Here is a 23915-nt window from a genome sequence, read left to right on the forward strand (position 1 = left end):
TTCTGACATAGTGGTAGGGGTGTGCAATATCACGATTTTTGATCATGGACTATTAAAATGTCTCCACGATCTGCTTTTGAAAAAAATATTGTAGTATCTTTCCAGTTCTGGCGCGTCCGTCCCAACATAGGCCCTGTCCCAAATGGCACACTCCGGACTTGTGGACTTCCTCAGAGTCCACACTTCGGTGACGTTATGTAGTGCAGACCTATAGGGCCCTTAGCGCGAGGGCGCATTGAGAGGTATTTTTGGGACAGACTCGATCTTCACGCCGGAAACAGGAAGACGGTCTGATTGTTGTTATGGACAGGAGCTACATGTTCGGGGAAATATGCTGCCTATTGTTGTTGTGTTTACATATGACTCAGTAAAGCCCTGACATTCTGTTCTATTTATTTAATGAATCATAATGCGATCGTATTATTCAGCTCGTTATTATTAGCCTATGTTTGAGACATCAACCACTGGTCGATGATCATAATGTTTGTATAAACTTGTCATAAAAACTGTAATGATAATTACACTTAAATATTTTCTTCTCAGCGATGTTAACAATTATCCGTGAGCGAAATCTCCTCCCATCCGTTGTCTGATTGGCCTTTCGCAAGGATTCCTGGGTAGTTAAAGTGCGTGGAGCCTGCATCTATGCGGGCTTCGCGGAAGACCGCTTCAAGGGTACAAAGGGGGCGCTGCTGAGCACACTTCACAGCGTTAAAATGCTAAATGGGACGGCCTACGGACTCGTAGACTCGGCAAGCACGCGCAATTTAAGTCCACGAGACCGAAAGTCCACATGAAGTGCGCCATTTGGGACAGGGCCTATCTGTCACATCACATGTTAACGCAGAGGTCAAGTTACACACACGGGATACTGCAATTCACAAAAGTTCATTATTTGCATGTGCTTTAAAGCCTTGCCGGTTAAACATTTAATTCGTCTGCTGATGCGCCGTTCTGTTCTAACGTGGGCTTTTCTGAGCGCATACACCCGACCCAAAGCCCATGCACTTGAAGGATAGTTCACTTTGAAATTAATTTTTGGTATGTTTTAGCTTACCTTAAGGGCATCCAAGATGTAGGTGTCTTTGTTTCCGCAGTAGTTTCAATTTTGATATTTTTAGGTCAAACCGTTCTTGTCTGTCAGTCATATAATGCAGGTCTATGGTCACCACCTCAAAGAGCATGCACAGAGAAGTCCAAATTAAACATGATTTAATGACTCGTAAATGTAAGTACACAAACACATTGATGGCCTGAGACACGAAACGAGCAGTTTGTGTGATAAAACGAACAGTATTTATATCGTTTTTACCTCTTGTAACGCACAGACCGAAGCGCCCGCGCCCTCAGATCACAGATCACAGACGTGGCTGTGCGTTACAAGAGGTAAAAACAATATAAATACTGTTTGTTTTCTCACACAAACCGCTCGTTTCGTGTCTCAGGCCATCAATGTGTACTAACATTTACGAGTCATTAAGTCATGTTTAATTTGGACTTCTCTGTGCATGCTCTTTGAGGTGGTGACCATAGACCTGCATTATATGACTGACAGACAAGAACGGTTTGACCTAAAAATATCAAAATTGAAACTACTGCGGAAACAAAGACACCTACATCTTGGATGCCCTTAAGGTAAGCTAAAACATACCAAAAATTAATTTCAAAGTGAACTATCCCTTTAAAGCCTGTCAAACAGCGCCTGCCCTGTTTACTGGACTAAGTTATCTTTCGAGTCTTATTGGGTTAATACTGTCAAAAACACACAAGTTTTACATAAACACAGTTGGTTATGTCTAAAGTGAAGGCAAAGATTTGAGCGAAAATCGGGTGCGTGTCATAGGCTATATATTAAAATGCTTACTCAGTAGCCAAACAGTAAACAGGCTGCCGCTTGTCAGTTACTTAGTTTCCCCAAAATGTTTAATTCTGTCCTAACTTTTCTCACTCTAATGTTGTTCCAAACCTGTAATTTCTTTCTTGTGCTGAACACAAAATAAGATATTTTAAAGAATGTGGCTAACCAAACAGTTGCTGGTCCCCATTGACTTCCATAGTAGGAAAATATATAGGCTATGGATGCCACTGGGAAACTTATGTGGGTTTAAACCAACTTGAGAGAGTAAATTAAATTATAATATAATTATTTTCATTTTTGGGGGAACTATCCCTTTAATGTTAATAAAACAACAAAAAAACAAAGAAAATCACTCACTGGTCTGAGAATTTTAATAGTAGCTAGCTTTCATAAGTATCAATGTATAATTTATACAGTGAAGTATGTAGTGTTTTATTTTGTTAATTTTATTTCTTTCTTGAATCGTTTAAATACACCTACTGTAGCTGAAAAATAAAGCACTGTTGATTTCATTTGTATGTTGTAAATATGTAATGTGTATCTTTGTTCTTATCTTTTATCTTTTTATCTTCACCACTTTGGCCTGAATGTCTGCCAATCTTTTTTTATTTGTTGTTACCTTGTAAGGCTTTGTTTTTATTAGTTTGGCTGGAATACTCAGTCACTTGCAAAATATTAAAACCTACATGCAAAAGAATCATGATAAAATCGTGATATTATATTTTTGCCATATCGCCCACCATATTCTTATTGGTTGATCGTCTTGATTGTTCACATGTGTTTCTTGTTAGTCTTTAGTCTTGGTCTATAAATAGCCCTTATTGTTTCCATTGTATCTTGTCTTGTTTGTGTAACCGCTGTTGGTGAGTCTCATGTAACCATGTCAAATTCACGTTTTTTGTCGGTGTTGGTGTCGTCACATTTATTTGTGAGGTTCAAATACTCATCAAACTGTTGTTGTTTAATTGTCCCTGATAGCCAAGTGGTCAGTGCACTGACATTTAGCACTGTTGGGCTTTGGGCGACCCGAGTTCAAGTCCTGACTCGTGGAATTTTCTTGATCCCATACTGTCCTATCATAATAAAAGGAAAAATCTCCCAAAATGATTCTTTAAATTGATGGCAGTTAAGCTCCATCCACACAAAAAATGTAATCAGACTTTTTTTAAGCCACCACATCAACATCTCTCATAGTGGGGGAAAGGATTCTGACAGCGGGTTTGTTTGCCGTCAGATTCTGTTCCCCCCATGTTGCTTACACAAAGAGGTTCAAATATTCATCAAACTCTTGTTAGTTAATTGTCCCTGATAGCCAAATGGTCAGTGCACTGACATTTAGCACTGTTGGGCTTTGGGCGACCCGAGTTCAAGTCCTGACTCGTGGAATTTTCTTGATCCCATACTGTCCTATCATAATAAAAGGCAAAAATTATTCTTTAAACATACGGCAGTTAAGCTCCATCCACACAAAAAATTGAATCAGCCTTTTTTTAACCCACTACATCAACACCTCTCATAATGGGAGTGGGGGAACGGATTCGATTAATCATGATTAATCACATCTAACATAAAAGGTTGTTTATTTAATGTGTGTATATATTATTATATTCACATATTATACATATATGTATTGTGTGTATACATTCACATACACACACACACACACACACACACACAATTGAAATGAATTTTCGCAGTGCTGCAAGTAAACTCCAGTCCAATGAGTGGCAGCAGTGAGCACAACCGCAACGCTGTTTAATACAAGAGAAGAGAACAGGAAACGAAGATTCTAGTGGCCTTATTGAAATTATAATATCTGTCACCAAAACAACAGCAGGAGAAAATGTCGTTGTTGGAGTCTGAGGTTGTCTCTGTTTTGGAGACGCTTGTAAAGGACACGGTAAAAGAAATGACTACATTCGTGGACTTATCAGGAATAACGTTACCTCCACTGACAGAAACTACAGCAAACGAGTCTGTCACGCTGGACTTTACAGTAAGTGAGCAAAAAGTTTGCGAAATAACTGAATGTTTGCTTACTAGTTGCTACGTTTGTTTTTAAACCATATATCACAACCTGCATGATTTAATTAGATATGGCAATAAATCAAAGGTGTCACAGATAAATTGGTCAGAAAAAATGATAAAATGTCCAGTCGTTGATATTGTGGCACCATAGTAACACAATTTAGAATAAATAATCTCTTTCCAGATTCTCAGTTTGTTCACCAATTGTAGTCTTGATTGCATTCTTAATTCTTCTTGATTGATCTCATCTTAACCATTCAAACCTGTTATCCATGTTGTATGAAGAAGAAAAAAATCCAGCAAATATTTTTGCTCCCTTAATGAATGACAGCTTAATTTAGGCTAGTTTATAATTTATTTGTTTCTATATTTTAGACCCATCTGAACTTTGTGTTAGAACATAACGCAAAGGAAGCTGTGGAGAAAATATGCCAGCTTTTCTCTGCACTTCAGAATCTTGAAACGACTCAGAGTGCAGAGGACAGCTTGAAAACAACACTAAAGCAAGTTGAGAAACGGCAGAAGACTCTACAGGGAGAGACTAATCTAACCGACAGTGCTCTCCTCAGTAGTCAGTCCAGTGACCAGCTTACTCTAGGTGAGATTCATTACTTATGCTGCATTCACACCACTATGCTTCTCAGAGCAAATCTTATAGATTTATGATCCTTTGTGCCACTGCAGTCTCTACAGAGAAAATCATTGTGAGCTGGGAGGAGGAGATCATAGACACTGAGCATGTGAGAACAGTAAGTTATTCACACATAATAGATCACAACCGTTGGGTTCTGAAAGTAAAAAATCTCTTTATACATTTTTTTTAAAGAAATTATTATACTTTTATTAAACAATGATATATTAAAGGGGTCATGAACTGCATTGTTTTATTGTTTCATAAAGTTTCCTGGGGTGCACTTATAATGTCGTTAAAATAATCGTTGATTATTACGGAATTTTTGGCGTGAGTCCAGAACTCAGTCACTTATAAACACGTGCTGTTTGATTGACAGCTCCAGCGCGCGCTGTTTGATTGACAGCTACAGCTATTGTAAGCGGAGCGGAATTCTTTGATCGCTTTCTAGATATAATTCAATCAGTTTAAATAACAGATTATTTACACCCTACTACTATGAGAAACAATGTGAAGTTGACCTTTTAGTCACTGGTTTGATTTATTGACAGGACAAAGAACATCAGAAATGTTCATCAGGCATTAGAATGAACATGGTTAATTACATGTTGTGGCAATACTGTCAAGTCCAGATCGTAAAAGTCTGCAAAACCTGCGCGGAGTTTGTGGACTGATTTACCAAAGATAATAAGAGAATAATGTTCAACTGAGACATTCACAATGTTGAAAATAAATATCCACTTTCCTAGCATTAGGATCCTTTGGAGGTTATGTTATTTTTAGTCCAGTGAGTGACCCTGTGCACTTCTCTCTTCCTCATCTCACTAACGCCAGTGGGCGGGGCCTAAGTTGATTTTCTTCTGCAGAGGCGGACTTTCACAACCTTATTACATCATAAAGAGGCACATTCCAGGACGAGTCGTTCGCTGGGCCTGGTAACAATAAAAGCTGATTTTGGACTAACAAGGAAGTTTTCAGTTCTGAAACTTTCAGGGTATTCTTGTAATATAATGACCTCTTATATGTCAAAACCTCAAGGAAAATTTTATTTCTCAGTTAATGACCCGTTTAAATTGATCAAAAGTGATACTATTGAGATTTCTATTTCAAATAAATGCTGTTCTTTTTAACTTTCTTTTCATCAAAGAAACCTGAAAAATTGTATCACGGTTTCCACAAAAATATTAAGCTATTTTCCACATTGATAATAATAAGAAATGTTTTTTAAGCACCAAATCAGCATATTAGAATAATTTCTGAAGGATTATGTGACACTGAAGACTGGAATAATGGCTGCCAATAATTCAGCTTTGCCATTACAGGAATAATTTAAATTTTGAAAATCAAAATCTTACAAAACATAAATGTTTTACCAAACTTTTGAACGGTAGTGTATACCGCAATAATACATTTCATTCATGTTTTTGTTTTTCTGTTTTGAAAAGCCCATTAAAAAAACAGAAGACCGTGATCATTAAGGATGAGAAGTCAGCAGATTGTTCAGAAAATAGCAACCATTCTCTGTTTGTGGTGTTGCAGGACAGTGATGATGAGGAAGAAGCCAGAGCTTTGAGCATCTTACAAAGCAGACGTGCTCGGCTGAGATGTCGTAAGAAAGACAAATCGTTCAGCTGTAAACACTGTAGAAGGAAATTTGACTCACTCGTTCTGTTGAGAGCTCATCGGGTCATTCATGCGGCGGGAGAGAAAACCTTCAGCTGCTCGCAGTGTGGAAGGCGTTTTGGCAGTAAAGGCAATTTGGATGTACACTACCAGCTTCATACTGACAAGAGCCCTTATGCTTGCAGTCATTGTGGCAAGACCTTCACCGAACATAAACAGCTGATGTATCACCAGAGGATTCATAACGAAGACAAGACTTTTATGTGTAAAGTTTGTGGGAAGTCTTTTCATCAAGCTTACTGTCTCAGGAAGCATCTGGTCGTGCATTCGGGAGAGAAGCTGCATAAATGTGACGTATGTGAGAAGAACTTCCACTTTCGAAACAATCTACTTCGGCACCAGAGAATCCATACAGGCGAGAAGCCGTTCACCTGCCAGACGTGCGGGCGAAGTTTCAATCAGCTCGATTCGCTAAAGGCGCACAAACTAACTCACACCGGCGAGAAACCGCACAAATGCAAATTGTGCGGTCAGGGCTTTGTCCAGAAGTGGATGCTCCGGCTTCATGAGGGACAGCAAACGGGACAAACCGGACATGGCTGCGTTGTATGTGGGGTGGTTTTGGGTTGCACAAACGCCTTAAAAACGCATCTCACTATTCATGCGGGACAGTTTCCGGTCGTCTGTAACGTGTGTGAAGAGACCCTCGACTCTATTAACTCCTTGAAATCTCACCATCACCATCAACACACCGTCGCTACCAAATACAGCTGTTGTGTGTGTGGAAAGTCCTTTAAGAGTGTTGCTGGCGTGAAAACTCATGAGAGGATTCATACGGGAGAGAAGCCCTATAGCTGCTCCGTGTGCGGGAAGACATTTCGGCAGCATAATTGCCTAAAAGCTCACCTGACCTTGCATACCGGCGAAAGACCTTTTAATTGCGACGTGTGTGGAAAAGGTTTTTGCACATTGGGAAATCTCCGTCGACATCAGCGCATACACACCGGAGAAAAGCCGTTCAGATGTGCCACGTGCGGGCGGGAATTTAACCAGTCAAATTCGCTCAAAGCTCACATGCACATTCACACTGGGGAAAAGCAATACATGTGTGACAAGTGTGGGAAGAGTTTTGCTTATCTAAGAAATTTGAGGTGCCATAAATGTATATAGATTTAAATGGATCATTCACTCAAAAATGAACATTTTGTCCTTGTTTACTCTTGATATAGCTTTCTTTCTTTTTTTCTTTCTCTTTTTTTCAAACACCCCCCTTTGGACCCCAATTAACAAATAAAAAACATTTCTCAAAATAACTTATTTTGTGTTCCACAGAAAGATCAAAAATCATACAGGTTTGGAACAACATGAGGGTGTGTAATCGATGACAGAATTGATATTTTTGGGTAAACTAACTAACAGGATTATTTGTGTTTTAACAGGGATCTGTGTGCTTTGTTAATTTGTCTTCAGTTTGTCAGCTTGATAAATATTTCAGTACACTATTTCCCTCAAATTCTGTTTAATGTAGAATTAATCTTCAAATTAATGTGAAATAAACTGTAAAGCTCTTTGTTATAAATCAACAAATAAATCAGTCATCAGATTATCTAGTGATCTAGTCTTTTTTCGTCTATGCTTATAAAGGTGGGTAATGTTTTTTACATTTTTGTTTTACATTTAAAAAAAATTTTAAAACGCTTTCTTTAATCTTTGTTACCTTGTAGGACTATATTTTTTAAACATGGAAATTAGATTGGCTTTGCTTCTCCATAACATAAAATAGTCTCAAAAACCAATGTGAAAAATAACTGTGATAAGATTGTGATCTTGTTCTGATCTAATCAGAACATCCAATTACAGAAACGGTGTTTCTTTTCTTTTTCTTTTTTTCAAATTCAATCTAAGAACAAGCTTAAGGATGTGAGCAACATGCATATAGTGCTATATTTTAATTTATTAAATTGATTTATTTACATAATAAAATATAGTCTACAATATCATGTGTCTTGGTTATAGTTGGTTGCATGGATTGTAACAACAACAGTGCTGTGTTTGACCCATCTTAATTTTGAATTTAGATGCTTGAATATTAGTCAAGGCAGTAATGTATTAATAAAACTGACTTGGTCACACAAAAGTCAAAATATTATTGGTAGTGGATATTCTGACTTTCTCTATATTAATTTCCTAGATGTTTAATTATTCCAATCAATTTTTTTTCCACACTGAGAAACTTAAAAACAAAACAATAGTCAAATATAATTTAGATATAGATGTTTCAATGGATTTCATTATCTTCCACCCTTCCTGAATAGACTTCATCTTCCATTATAGCCAGCCTCTACCTAAGTTACATTATTACTTGTAACTTGAACATTATTTCTGTTTCTTAAACTACAGTGATTTTTATTATGAAAAAGGGGTAGTCTAAACAGACAAAACATTTGTCAGATGTACAGAAGTTACAAAATAATCTAATGGATCCATAAATATGAGTTCATATCCTAGTTGTAAGTTTCTTGTCATCATTAGAACAATTTTTATTGACAAGCCTGGGCCAATAAAATGAAGAAACAGAAAAAAATTTATGCAGACAAATCTGATCCAACCTAGTTTTTCAGACAAACAACCACAGTTTACAGCCGGTTGTACATCTTTGCCTTGAGATGTAGTTCTTAAAAACACCCAGATGAGTGAGTGCATAAGAATATGATTATCTGGGTTCTGAAATGAGTAAATGGAAATCCCCTCTTGCAGCATCAGCATGTGGCCTCTTTAAACGCTTTGTCTTGTCACACACTCTGAGAATAGGCTGCAAGTATTCAGCATAGCAGTTTATTTTATGGAATAATAATGTAAAACATTAAATCTCCGATACATAACATTTTCAGTGTTTTATGGAATATAGTCATGTTCTCTGATGAACATTTGCATTTCAGATATGTTAAAAGCATTAATCCTTTGCACACAAGCTGTGGTGGTTTCTTTTCTCAACACTTTAACCACACATATGGTCGTTTAGCATAGCACAGCAATTTCATAAGAAAAGCAAACCCTGAAAGAAAAAAAGGAGAGCCATCAGTTTCTCCATATTTAAAGAGAAACAGGCTGAACTTGTGCAATGCTTTGATAACGATGATGGGAAAAGAGCTGGGTAGGAGAGATTCTGGCCAGAAGAGCACATGGGTGTAGGTTTTACCAACTGAGTATTATTGTTAAACCACTTACTTAGATACAGAATGGACACACAAGAGCAATCCCATGGATTCCCGTCAAGATGGATAAGTGTTCGGTTTCCTAAAGGCATCAGAGTCCCATTTTCCAATGAGCGCAGTTGATTAAATTTAATATCGAGTTCACGTAAATTCACTAAGCCTTGAAACTGTGCTGGATGAATATGCTGGAGATGGTTTCTGTCCAAATGGAGCTCGTCCAACTTGGCTAGAGCAGAAAACACTTTGGTGGGCAAGTGTGTCAGCTGGTTGTTTTGCAGGTGGAGTAATGTGAGATTTCTCAAAGATGTGAAGATGTCATCTGGAAGCTTTTTGAGAGTATTAAAGCTCAGATCCAGCTCTTTCAGTTTGAACAGATCTTTGAAGATATCGGAGGAGATGAAATGCAACTTATTGTTGGACATATCTAGAACCCTCAGGTCCATAAGACCTGTGAAAAATCCAATAGGGATGGTTTCAATCTGGTTGTTGTTCAGCCATAACTCCCGTAAATGACTAAGGCTAGTCAGTAGCTCTGTAAATAGTCTTGCCAGGTGGTTGTTGCTGAGTTTCAGAGTCCGTAGTCTGACTAAACCTTTAAAGGACAACTCTGGAATGGAGTGGATATGATTGTTTTCCATATTGAGATCCCTCAGATGATGTTTCCTTCTGAAGAGGTACTTGGGAATCTTCACAAGGGTGTTGTTGCTAAGATCGAGATGCTTAAGCTTCCTCAGCTTCATAAACGTGTGTGAGTGGAGCTCCGAAATGCGATTGTTGTCCAATTGTAGATCGTGCAATGCTGAAAGTGGGTAAAATAGGTCTAGTGGAATAGCAGAAATATTATTGTTGTCCAGCAGGAGCTCAGTTACCCTGCTTAAGTTGTTAAACACGATGTTCGGAAGGGACATCAGATTGTTGTGATACAAATTAAGGTTCTCAAGCTTCCCCAAGTCTTGAAACACATGTGGCGTAAGTGTCCCTAACTTGTTGAAACTCAAATCCAATGCGCCCAACTGGGAAAGACCTCTGAGGGAACCGTCAGACATAGAAACAAGAGCATTATGACTCATATCCAAATGCCTCAGTGCTGGAACCTTAGTGAAAATGTCCTCAGGAATTGAAGTTATGGAATTTTTTTGAAGATAGAGGCTACTGAGGTTTGATGTATCCTGAAGGACACTGGTAGGTATGGCATCTAGTCCATTTCGACTAAGATCGAGATGCTGTAGCCTTATGGCACCCTTAAAACTCCCATTGCCTACATTTTTTAGGTTGTTTATTGACAGATAGAGTTTAGCTAGATGGGTGCAGTTCTCAAATACATCCACCTCGATCATCTCGATCATGTTATTTCTCAGTTGAAGGTCCATAAGGGCAGGAGCTCCCTCCAGGACCCCATCAGATAAACTAAATATCTCGTTCATATTCAAATAGAGGATTTGAAGCTTGGTCAGACCATATAGAAACATCTGAGGAAGAGTTTTAATGCAATTGTCACTGAGATCCAACACTTGGAGGTTCAGCAACCCATGAAATTGTCTTGGTCCTAATGTACTCAGTCCATTTTCACTCAGAAATAGCTTTGAAAGTCTGCTCATGTTCTGCCAGTTGGTATTCAGTGACATATTGAAGACATTCTTGGTGAGGTCGAGAACCAACAATTCTTCCAAACCTTCATTTGGGAGAGCTTCAATCATGTTATTTGTGGCATATAATTGCCTGGTACCCTGAGGCAGATAAGGGACCTCCAGAAGTTTCTGGCTTGAGCATATTATAATGTCAAAATCTTCACATTTACATGGTATTGGACAGGCATCAACCACTGAGGTAAGAGCCAGAATCACTGACAAGGGCCAAAACATGTTTAATGATGTGATCTGCAAGACCTAAAGAAAACCACAAGTTACATTGTGACACTATGTGAAACCGGGCATGTATTCAAATGTTCTCACTTTCATTTTAAACAACTGATAGCAAGTTATGAGACAGAATGAAAGTATTTAATGCTTTTTTTGCTGAGATGCAACATTTTAATTAAATAAAATAGCAGAATATCCATTCTCAGCTATCAATTAGCTAATTTTGTATTCATTTTAGAAATTATCAATCATGTATCATATTGCAAAATCGAATTATAAAAATGTTGAATGGGAACACATATAAATGTCACAAATCTATCAACTTGATGTCCCATATATATATATATATATATATATATATATATATATCATCAGCAACTTTGATGTTTCTTTTAAGTTGCTCTTAATGCATAGACGCACTTACCTGCAGAAAGAGTTGACCTGCAAAACAGAATGGTTGTGAAAGATGTAAAATGCCCCGTATTACAATAGCATAAGGTGAAAAAAAGACCTGTCAGCAGAACAACTGAGCTTAAAAGATCCTATCTCTGATGTCACATGCGATACTTGAAAAAAAAAAAACATTTCATCTTAACCACATGGACGCAACTAAAATCTCACCACAGCTTGGGGAAACCCAACAAATAAAAAATTCAATTCAAAACCATATGAGCAGTGACAGTTGCTGCTAGTTTTTAATGAATTACTCCATATAAATGTTTATATCAAGTATTTAGTTAACACTGTTATGCTTATGTTTATATAAAACAGTTGTGCTCTAGATCATCAGTTAGGGTATAGTAATAGAGTCCTGCTTACAAGCAGATGAAAAAAATCAAATGTATTTTGTATTGAAATGCATTTAATCTTAGAATTTTTGTATTTTCAAAATACATAAAATACTTTTTGGCAGTCAACCTCTTTATTAGGCTGCTGATTTCCTGTATCAACTAGTTCACTTTCAGTTCACTGTATCAACGTGCCACTTTCATGCACGTAAGCTGCAGATGTATGACTCCATCTATAATTGGGTGAGTGAATTTTCTGGATTCCTAGGGAAATTAGGAATAAAGCTGTCTTCATGTGCAATCAGAAATTTCCTACTTCCAATTTCTGAAGTCGTAACGTGATTACAAGCTTCTCTTATTCAAGTGCTTTGCTGTTGGAAAGAATAGAAATCATGAGGACACCAGGTTTCTTGGGGAAATCTTATTAAAGCCCAAATCTTTTGAAGATATTTCATTTTGAATAAGATTATCTGATTTGTTGACAACCATTATAAACATTTACACATCTATCTATATAGATTGCTAGATCACGATTCTGGATTTTCAGTCAAATACATGCTGTTTTGCTGTGTATAAAACATACAAAATTCTTGAAATGGTTATTGCACTACTATGTACTACTTTAACATTAAAACAAGGTGATCTAGAAAAAGCATTCCTGTCACAGCAACAACTGTTTTTCCCTCCGCCATGTTTAAAGTTTATGGCACACCTATCAGAAACTTGGGTATAAAAATGATCTGTGAGTTTCCCAGTAGTAAATGGCAAGGGCGTTCATGTCCAATTTCCAACTAGGAAACTCATTCACAGTCATTTTGATATGTGAAGGCAGCATAAGATAAGGTGAGGATGTCAAGGTCAATTTTACTTATTAATTAAGGTTAGAATGGAACACCGTACGTTCAAATTTGCCTTTAATAAAAATGAAGGGGAAAAAGACCACTATCAAGGGGAAAATAGCATTAGCACTAGCACTGGACATTAGAGCCAGTCAGTCTTGATAGGTTTTTTGTTTTATTTCGGTCAGATTTTGTTTTTATCAACTAGCTAGTCAAATGTGTTCATTAACATTTTAGCATTACTGTTTGCTATGGCTCGGTGATATGACAATATATATGTTGGCGATGATATAAAGTGTAAATTGATTCAACTTTTTCTGTATGGTTTATATATCGGGGTATGAATACAGTATACCTGTGCAACTTTTAGTGGTCAGGAGTTATTGAAATGTTAGAATGGTAAAGAATCATAAATGAGTAATAAAGAGCGAGGTGTGCTTGATAAAGTGCAGTATGCCATGAAAGAGAACGCTAGTTACGCATGTAACTGTGGTTCTGTGAATTCTGGATGACCGCCAGAGGCAGTGTAAACACTATGGATTATCGCAGCGCCAGCTAGATAGGTCGAGAGAATATACCAACAAAGTCACGTGGCGTGACGTATGCTGAGCCCTGGAGGGTAAAGCTACAGTAGCTCAGCACTCTACCTCGGTACGCCTTTCTCGCGCATTCCGAGTGACAGAGAACTCTGGCGGTCATCCAGAATTCACAGAACCACAGTTACATGCGTAACTAGCGTTCTGTTTCATTCTTACTGACCGCCAGAGGCAGTGTAAACACTATGGATGACACATACCAACATAGTCATGAGGAATGCCACCCACCTGATGAAATTAAGGCTGTTCCAGAAGAACCGCAGAACTAACGGCATGATGAGCAGCAACGTTGACCTTATAAAACCGGGCAAACGTGCATGGAGAAGCCCAGGTAGCAGCAGTGCAGATATCCACCAGGGAAACTCCTCTAAAAACAGCCCATGAAGATGAAATGGCCCTAGTGGAATGGCAAGTTAGTCTCCAGGGCAGTGGTCTCCCTGCCGCCTTGTAAGCCAGCGTAATGGTCTCCACTATCCAGTTCGACAACCTCTGTTTCGACACTGGAGCACCTTTCTTCACACCACCATGGCAGACAAATAACTGGTCTGACCGTCTAAATTGAACAGTAGAGTTCACATAACACTTCAAGGCCCGAACAGGACACAAGAGTTGGGCACTTGAATCGGACCCTGAAGAAGTCTGAAAGGAGGCCAGTTCAATATGCTGATTTATGAACTGAGGAAGAAGGACCTTCGGAAGAAAAGAAGGATTGGGTCGTAGAACCACCCCGGAGCCATCCGGTAACCAACGCAAGCACAGTTCACTAACAGACAACGCGTGCAACTCACTGACTCGTTTCGCAGTAGCAATAGCTAACAAAAAAGAAGTCTTCAAGGACAACCATTTAATGTCAACATTTTGCAAGGGCTCAAACTGGGGTGAGCACAGGAATGCAAGTACGAGTGACAAATCCCACACAGGAAAATGAGGATTCCGAGCAGGGTTCAGACGGCGTGCGCCCTTCAGAAAACTGCAGACAAGACGGTGAGAGCCAAGAGAAGAGCCACCAACTGGAACATGATATGCAGAAATTGCAGCAACGTACACTTTCAACGTGGAAGCTGCTTTTCCTTCCTCCAGTAAACGTTGAAGAAAACTTAAGACACGCGGAATGTCGCATGTTGCAGGATCGAGCCCCCGTTCCTTACACCATGCAGAAAAAAGCTTCCAACGGGAAGCATAAATCTGTCGTGTGGAAGAAGCCCTAGCATTAGAGATTGTGTGAATAACAGCAGGGTCACAATGCTCCAGGGAAGGATTTAACCCAATGGCCAGACCCAAAGCTGCAGACGAGCCGGGTCCGGGTGCCAGACACTGGCCTCCAACTGGGAGAGGAGGTCCTTCCTGGGGGGAAGCTTCCATGGATTGCCTGTCAGAAGTCTCAGCAACAAAGGAAACCACGGTCTGGCTGGCCATCGTGGTGCCACGAGTAACACTCTGTGCTTGCACAGGGAGATCCTGTGCAACGTCTCCCATAACAGAGGGGTAGGTGGAAACGCATAAAGCAGGCAGTTCGGCCATTCGTGAGACAGCGCATCCTGGCCCAGGGGGCTCGACACTTCTGTCCTTGCGAACCATAAGCGACAGTGGGTGGTCATCTCTGAAGCAAAAAGATCCACCTCTGCTCTTCCAAATCGTAGCCAGATCTCCTGCACTACATCTGGATGAAGCCTCCATTCTCCTGGATGTACTTGATCCCTGGAAAGAGCATCTGCTGTCTGGTTGCACACTCCTGGAATATGAGCTGCCCTCAGTGAAGCGAGTCGTGGCTGACACCATGTCAGGATCTCGTGAGTCAACCATAGAGACCTGCGGGATCTCGTGCCGCCCTGGTGGTTCAGATGGAACACTGTTGAGGTATTGTCTGACCGAACAAGAACATGGCGGCCTGCCAGAACCGGCATGAAGTACTTTAGAGCCAAGAACACTGCCCTGAGTTCTAGCAGGTTGATATGTTCCGCGGCCTGGATCGGAGTCCAGCGCCCGGAAATACCCCTCCGATTCCACGTTGCCCCCCATCCTGTGAGGGAAGCGTCTGTCGTGACCAACTCCCGACGAGAGGGAACAACACCCAGGGGCACTCCTGCCTTCAGAAACTCTAACTGTCTCCACCGCCTCAACGCACATATGCAACGGTGAGAAATTATAACCAGTTGATGACGATGTCTGGTGGGATCTAGCCGCAAACTGTTGTTCCATAACTGGAGTGGTCTGAGATGGAGTAAACCCAGGGGGATCACAACTGTAGCCGCTGTTAACATCCCTATCAGTCGTAGGACCACCTCGTACTGCAAAGACACACCCGGACGAAAGCGAGCCAAAAGTTGTAGAATGTTTGTCACACGTTCCTGAGATAGGGAGGCAGACATTAGGCAGGAATTCAGGGTCATTCCTATGAACGTAGTGGTCTGTGATGGAATCAAACGGCTCTTTTTCTTGTTCACAGAAAACCCCAGCTTCTGCACATGTCTCAAGAGCAGTCTGGAGTCTTGTACGGCCTGCTGCTCTGTGGGGGCACAGAGAAGCCAGTCGTCCAAATAAGGAAGAATACGGATACCTCTCATCCAAAGAGGAGACAGAGCTGCGCTCACACACCTTGTGAAGACGCGAGGAGCAAGGGAAAGGCCGAAGGGTAGCACTTTGAACTGGTATGCTTGATTCAGGAAACTGAAACGTAGAAACTTTCTGTGATGTACAGCAATTGGGACGTGAAAGTATGCATCTTTCAGATCGACACTTACAAACCAATCGTCTGCTGTCACAGACCGGAGAACATCGGCTGTGCGCAGCATTCGGAAGGGAAGGACCTTCAGGAACAAATTCAGAAGCCTTAAATCGAGAATTGGGCGGAAACCACCGTCCTTCTTTGGAACAAGAAAATAAGTTGAATAGAACCCGTCTCTCTGAACGAGGGGATGGACCTTTTCTATGGCTCCCTTCTCTAACAGTGAACAGATTTCCAGAGAGAGAGCCACTGCGCGAACCGCGTCTCTGACAATCGTAGGAACAATTCTTGAAAATCTGGGAGGCCGGCGCCGAAACTGTAGAGTATATCCCCTGCTCAGAGTCGCCAACACCCAGGGGTCTGCTGTGTTGGATCTCCAGTACTCCAGTTGCTCTACAGAAAAATGATCGACCGCCGGCCTGACTGTCTCAGGCTTTACGTGTGCGATTTTTAGTGGTCGCGGGGGGACGCTGACGGGGCCCTCCCGGAAACTGTCGATGAGGTGGGCGAAAAACTCTCGCATCTTCAGGAACACGAGGTCTTTGAGGGGGCTGTGACTGAGGTGTAGCGTGCCGGCGGAAACGCTGCTCCGATGCGGCATAGTGATGTCGGGTCTGAACCGCTGGCATCCTAAAGGTAGGGTTGCGCTGCACCTGTGTCAGCTGACGAGTGGCTTCAGACAGCTTTACCCGCTTTTCCAACAGTTCCGGAACATTTGGACCAAAGATATGCCCGGGAACAAAAGGAAGATCTCTCAAGGTTTTCTTACAGTCCTCCGGCAGTCGTGCTTGGGCAAGCCACACTTGGCGGCGGGCTGCCAGAAGCGTGGCTGTAAGACTACCCAGCTCGCGGGTCACATGGCCTGTCGCCAACAGAGCAGTTTGCAGAAATTGTGAAATAGAGGGATCTGCATTTGCAGGTTCCAGCGTACTGGTGGCAGCAAGAAGTAACTGGCAGATCGTGTTTTCTGCTCGAGTAATGTAGGCAACAGACTCGTATGCCTTTTTTAGCAAGGAATCCGTACGACCGCATTGAGCACTGGGGCATCGCACATTCCCTCGTAGAGCCTCATCAGGAGAGACCACCAAAGCTGCCACAGGCTGCTCTATTTCCGGAGCACGACCCACCCCGATAGAATCTGCTTCAGCCATAGATGCTAGCGTTCGAGCAATCTTTGAGCGCCGCTTAGGTGGACCAGAACCAGTGAGAGCATTTGAGAATTCAGCCACAAAATCCTTACATGGTGGCATGGCAAAAGAAGTTGCAGCTGTGGTCTGTCTGAAAAACACATTAGTTTGTGCAGATTGGACAGGTGACTCATCAAGTCCTAGACGAGCAGCTGCCATTCGAAGCACAGCCAAAGTGTCATCGGAGGAGGACTGGGCTTGTCCAGACGACTGAACTGACCCCCCACTAGAGCCCTCTGCTGCTGGGTAACCAGTGAAAACAGCCTGAGGTGATGGTTGTGTAGCAACATCCATAGGATCCCCATGATCGTGAAAAAAGGAATCTGAAGCACTTGTAGAAAGCACATCAAACTCTGAACGATGAGAAAAACAAGGGGAATCAAGAGACTCTTCCCCAGCTCCCTGGTTTTGAACATTCTCATCCTCCTGTGTCATCCTCACAGGTGTAGCAGATGTGACCGGCTGAAGTGAGTGAAGCAGGCGTTTCAGCTCTGCCATCTCTGAAGAAAGCACCGACACCGTCATAGAAAGTGAACCTTTCTCAACATGTGAATGTTCATCATCTCGCGATTTGGCCTTCTTAGCTGGGAGGGGAGCACCAGCTGCCGCCGACGCCCTGCGCTTCCGAGTGCGCGAAGGGGCTACATCTAACTGCCCTAGTTTCACTGTAGAATTAGGGTCTAACTCGGCAAGACGGAGCCGTCGTTCCGACATAGGCAAAAGGCTGCAGTGCATGCACGGGTCCGTGAGAGCCTCTCGCAGATGTTGAACACCCAAACACGACGGGCAGATGTCATGACCGTCGTCAGGGAGAAGATTATTAGGGCACAGCTTACAAGTCAGTGGAAAACCAGTGGCTATCGAGCTGTGAGCCATAGTTACTCGCTAATAACACCCTCGGATAGTACCGTAAGGTTAAGTTAAGCGGGATGAAAAAATAATAAAAATAAAATAAAACGATTACCTCGGGTGAACCGACAGGTAATACCAACAAAAATTTTATGAAAAAAGATAAGAAGTGTCTAAAATGGCCGGCGGATTGAACCGAGGGACAAAAAGTGTTACATGGATACGAGGAAAAAACACTCTAAGTAACGTTAGATAACTTATGTCAACGGGAGACCGTTAACTCATAGCGCGGCAAACACAAGCCACCGGATTGCACCGAGAGGCACAGAGTGTTACCGACGAAGCAATATGAAAAAACAAAACTCACCAAGTGCCGTTAATTTAAATCCAAATCCTTGAAAAAATCCAAATCCTTGAAAGAGCGTAGACACGCGCTGTCACAGCTTGTGAGGACGAATCTCGCTGCTCTTGTAAGCTGCACTTGACAGCGCGTCACTCAACCAATACAACCTATCTCAACTAGGCGAGAAAGCGAAAGAGGTAGAGTGCTGAGCTACTGTAGCTTTACCCTCCAGGGCTCAGCATACGTCACGCCACGTGACTTTGTTGGTATATTCTCTCGACCTATCTAGCTGGCGCTGCGATAATCCATAGTGTTTACACTGCCTCTGGCGGTCAGTAAGAATGAAACAGAACTCAAATTCAGTAGGCCAACTCACACACTGACAGCCAGCTTTCTGTGTGTTCACCCAGAGACAACGATAAATATAACGATAATAATAAAGATACAGTTCTAAAAACTGTTCTAAGGGCATACTCACACTAGGCACGGTTGCCTTTACTGAGCCCGAGTGCGATTGTCCTACACAATCACTGCCTGTCTAACAGATTTATCATTTGTGCCATGCAGTGATTTTCACTTTTTACAGAGGATTACGGAGGCAGCTGAGGCAAATGCTGGAATTTGCGGCTTTATTTGCAAACTACTACAATTCCTGTTCATCAATACAGTAAATCGAGAACATACCAGACCTGTTATAGATCTAAATGTAGGCCTACTTGAATTAAATTAATTGAAAAGTGTAATATCCAAATAGTAGTAAAGATTTTAGCTGTCGTACGGATAATAGTAACGCATACAAAAATAGTAAAATAACTGTTCCGTGCTCTGGCACGGTTAGTGATCACACTGTATGCGAACTGTAGTAAAACGAACCAGACTTTGAGGGTTAATTGCGCTTGGGTACAGATCGATCACCTATAGTGTGAGTAGCTACACCCTAAATCCAGGGGTGTGAAGTAACGAATTACAATACTAACGTTACTGTAATTAATTAGGTTAGTTTTTTCAGAAATTGTACTTTTTTGAGTAGGCCTAGTTTAAAAATTGTGTAGGCCTACTTTTACTTTTACTTGAGTACATTTTAAGTGATGGATCGGTACTTTTACTCCGCTATTTTCCTTCCGTTTGTGGTCGCTACTACATCGTGCTTGCAGTGATGGTAAGTAACGAAATAAAAATACTTCTTTACTTTACTTAAGGATTTTTTTCGGGGATCTGTACTTTACTTGAGTTTTATTTGCATCTACTTTCACTCTTACTCCACTACAATATTAAAGGCAAAGTTTACTTTTTACTCCGATGCATTTCCCCATGCCCGCTCCAAGTATTTATTACATGGCTTTCCAAACCAATGAAAAACTTGGTTTTCTTTTGAAAAAAAGAATGCGCGAGCTCTTTGCCATCATACACTCACATAACAGTCAGTTCGCCATTGCGAAGTGGAAGATCACCACAGAAACAGGTGCAGCTCTCGCTGCCATGATCCCGAGATTTCCGACAGGGATCACCCATGCCATGGCCATATCTCAATGATATGTTCAAATTCACTGAAGTCAAGGGAGACTCTTATCAGCTGAAATGTCTTCTTTGCCTGCCACGGGTGAATGAAATTTCAGCATTCAAAACTTCACCCTCAGATGAAATCTGAGAAAAACATATTGAGGTGAGTTGACGTTAAAGCAACACTAAAGAAGATTTTTTACCTTACCATGGGGCGGTACTTCAGTCTACGTCCAGCGTGACCTTTCCAACGTGATTACGTGTTGCCTGGCGCTTCGTAGTCCAGTAGGCCTATATAATTTTTCTTTTTTTTTGAAAATGACAAATCGTTTCGCTAGATAAGACCCTATTCCTCAGCTGGGATCAGAGTTTCCGCTAGAAAAAAATGGTGGCGGTGTTCTGACGATTTGTGCTGCCTTGTTGAAAAATGCTACCATAGCGCGAATCGATCACAGAATGTTGATTAAAATTATATGAAATACAATTATAATACAATTCTAAGTTATGAGTAGCTACTGTATACTGTAGACTACTGTTTTTATTTTTAAAACGGTGTGAAAAGAAAAAAATATCATCCAATATTCATCTTTGACTTGTCAAAGCACACCTTTCCTTAGTAACTGAAACTTTCAGTTAGCCTATTCTTGTTCAGCTGGCTGACCGTATACAAATATTCATATGGTAGCCTATAGTTATCATTTTTTAAAGGGAAATTACTTTATAACACATGAAAATTTACCTTTTGTTAAATAAAAAAAACTGTGAGTCTGCACATGCGCATAACCAGTAAGTAGCAAATCTCATTCTCGATGGGTAGCACGAATCGTCAGAACACCGGCTTCTGAAAGTAAGTGTAACGGACGCATCCATCAGGTGCTGCGAAGCAAAAGCCTAAATAGGCACGCAAAGAAGCACAGCTCGTAATGCAGGTGTGTGAGTTGTCGTCAGATATTTTGGAGTGATTGCAATGTATTCTAAATATAGACGTGTATGTAGATCAGCTTCATTTCTGGAAAAATCATTCACCGCTTTATTACGAGTTTAAAAGAGCGCGAGCGTCATTAACGTGCCCAGACGCGACGCTTTGAATTTGCGCGAAGGCTACAATGAATAACAACGCGTCGGGAGCTGACTAAAAACGCTACACAAGTAAAAGTCAAGACGTTTGTATTCAAAGTTAAAAAGCCAACACACTACAACATTTTTAAATGTTTCAAAATTCAAATAAAGGATCTCATGGGTCTATCTCTAAATTCTGCTGCTGATTAGATTATACCCTGACATCAGCCTATAGGCTACTTACGCCAACAATATCAGTTTAGATTTTTTTTTCTAATCAGTAGCGATCGTGTCTTTCTCTTCCACTTGATTTGTGTAGCCTATAGCATATTTAAGCTAACAATGCAATGCATAATATCATATTACTTATATTATCCTTCTTAACAGGTTGCGTGTTAGGCCTATAGCAGGCATCTCTGTTGTGTTCAAATGGTTTGAGCCCAGGTGAAAAAAAAGTGTACTTGAGTGCACTAAAAAAACACTTAAATACAAGAAAGTATATTTGTAGTATATTCTTACTTTTTGTGCTAAAGAAAACTGTAAAAATTATGCACTATAAATACACTAATTAAAAGCATATTTTTACTTAAGTAGTACTTAAGTGTAATTGCGAAAGTATATTAAATAACATTGATATTTTAAATGTATTTTTAGTGCAATTTTTTTGCATTTTAATATATTTCTAACAAGTGTACTAGAAGTGCATTGGTAATAAATATATGCTTAATTACACTTTTAAGAAATATGCTAAACACAAGCATAATTTTAATATATATTCAAACAAATGCACTATAAGTACATTGGTATTAAATATATGCTTAATTATACTTTTAAGAAATATGCTAAACACAAGCATAATTTTAATATATATTCAAACAAATGCACTAAGTACATTGGTATTAAATATATGCTTAATTATACTTTTAAGAAATATGCTAAACACAAGCATAATTTTAATATATTTCTAACAAATGCAATATAAGTACATTGGTATTCAATATATGCTTAATTATACTTTTAAGAAATATGCTAAACACAAGCATAATTTTAATATATTTCTAACAAATGCACTATAAGTACATTGGCAATAAGTATATGATTAATTATACTTTTAAGAAATATGCTAAACACAAGCATAATTTTAATATATTTCTAACAAATGCACTATAAGTACATTGGTAATAAATATATGCTTAATTATACTTTTAAGAAATATGCTAAACACAAGCATAATTTTAATATATTTCTAACAAATGCACTAATAAATATATGCTTAATTATACTTTTAAGAAATATGCTAAATCATACAATTTTTGTGAAGTTTTATTGTATTTAAAGAAAACATACTTATGTTGCTCTTTGTGTAAGAACATAGCAAAATGGTTAAGCTTTTAGTATGTTTAAAGTACTTTTTAAACACTTAGGCCTACTGCAGTATATTTTAATATTTATATATTTACAATTTTAATATTTTGGGGGGAAATTACATTTATAATGTACCAACTTATAATGTATTATAAACATTTGTCAACTATTATTAAGCATTGCAATAAGCCTACTTAAAATTAATATTGTTCACTTTCACTTGATTAAAGGCTACTTAAAAGGCTGTTGTCCATTACGATACATTTATACTACTGAAATTCCCACAAGGATTTTAACATCATATTATTTGAAATGCATCATAGATACATTTTCCAAAGATGTTTAAATGTTTTCATAAAAGATGTTGTACTTGTTTAAATTTGAACAATATGCATAACACCTGTGACTAGTCCTGATTGGTTCCAGAGCCGTTGAACGGCTGTGATTGGTTCTTATGATTATGAGCTCATTTCACTCGAGCTTCAGTTCCTGTGCGTATGTTCCTTGAATGTGATTAGATTTAGAAGTCTACATTTAAACTGTTAAAGTATAATAGCGATCGTGTTTGTTGAGAGGACTTGGAGGAAACCACGCGATTCATATGTAGGTGATGCTTTTTTGCGATTAACTTTTTCAAACGTGAACAGTTTTGGTGAATCGTTTATCGGAGGGATATACATCTCTCGGGTTTCATTACAATATCTCAGTTTTTCTTTCGAAGATTAACGGAATTCTTTAGTAATGTAGCCATCCTTTACATTACAAATCAGATATGATGACACACGGACTGTGAAAAGGGTTTCTTAGCCAATATTTGCCTTTATTACCCCTTGTTAGAAAATGCAACAACGAAAGGTTTGTGTCGTGGAAAAAAACACTGTTAAGTTATATTTTGTTGTTGTTGTTGTTTTTTTGTTTTTGTTTTCCTAAAGTTTGTTTGGGAAAGGATTGTAAAATTTAAAAAAGAAAAGAAAATCGTGTTTTGTTCATATTTAAGATACGTAGGCCTACTGTATGCTGTAGTTTAATAATTTTAGTTTAAAGGGACACTCCACCCATTTGCATTAAGAGGTCCATTGTTAGACAACCAGTCATACTATTGAATGGTCGTGCAACATTCTTTCATTTTCCCCTGAGACGAGAGAAATCTACTATTTACCTTTTTCACTTCCTCCTACAATGACGCAAAAATCGTCATTTGACGTCATTGTAGGAGGAAGTGTAAAAAGGGGGGATTTCTGTATAGACTACAAGCACAAATTCCCACCCTTTCAAACCCGCCCATAGGGGGTTGGACCTAATGCGCTAACAGAGCTATCACAGATCAGTGGGTGGGACTTCACTTGCAGATACTGAAAGCAATATCAGCCATCTTGTTTATAAGCTAAGCTAACAAGCGCTGTGGATATAGGAAGTTACGACAATGACGGAAGAAACTAAACATGATATG

At 39.8% G+C, this 23915-nt stretch overlaps 2 protein-coding genes across 2 annotated transcripts; one reads left to right on the forward strand and one right to left on the reverse strand.

The window, feature by feature from the left end:
• Positions 1–3601: 3601 nt before the first annotated feature.
• On the forward strand, positions 3602–7377 carry si:dkey-182i3.10 (gastrula zinc finger protein XlCGF57.1). Its single transcript, XM_056263391.1, has 4 exons — positions 3602–3854; positions 4262–4484; positions 4571–4635; positions 6057–7377. The coding sequence occupies exons 1-4, from the start codon at positions 3702–3704 to the stop codon at positions 7308–7310; spliced, it is 1695 nt and encodes a 564-aa protein (XP_056119366.1). The 5' UTR covers positions 3602–3701; the 3' UTR covers positions 7311–7377.
• Positions 7378–8914: 1537 nt separating this feature from the next.
• Positions 8915–11739, reverse strand: si:dkey-182i3.11 (insulin-like growth factor-binding protein complex acid labile subunit). Its single transcript, XM_056263390.1, has 2 exons — positions 11639–11739; positions 8915–11241 (listed from the first exon to the last, which is right to left on the reverse strand). Exon 2 carries the CDS (start codon positions 11215–11217, stop codon positions 9178–9180), a length of 2040 nt encoding a protein of 679 aa, XP_056119365.1. The 5' UTR covers positions 11218–11241; positions 11639–11739; the 3' UTR covers positions 8915–9177.
• Between the last annotated feature and the right edge of the window lie 12176 nt (positions 11740–23915).

The sequence above is a fragment of the Rhinichthys klamathensis genome, unplaced genomic scaffold (genome assembly GCF_029890125.1).
Source record: "Rhinichthys klamathensis goyatoka isolate OS25496 unplaced genomic scaffold, OSU_Roscu_1.1 h1tg000206l_1, whole genome shotgun sequence".
Lineage (NCBI taxonomy): Eukaryota > Metazoa > Chordata > Actinopteri > Cypriniformes > Leuciscidae > Rhinichthys > Rhinichthys klamathensis.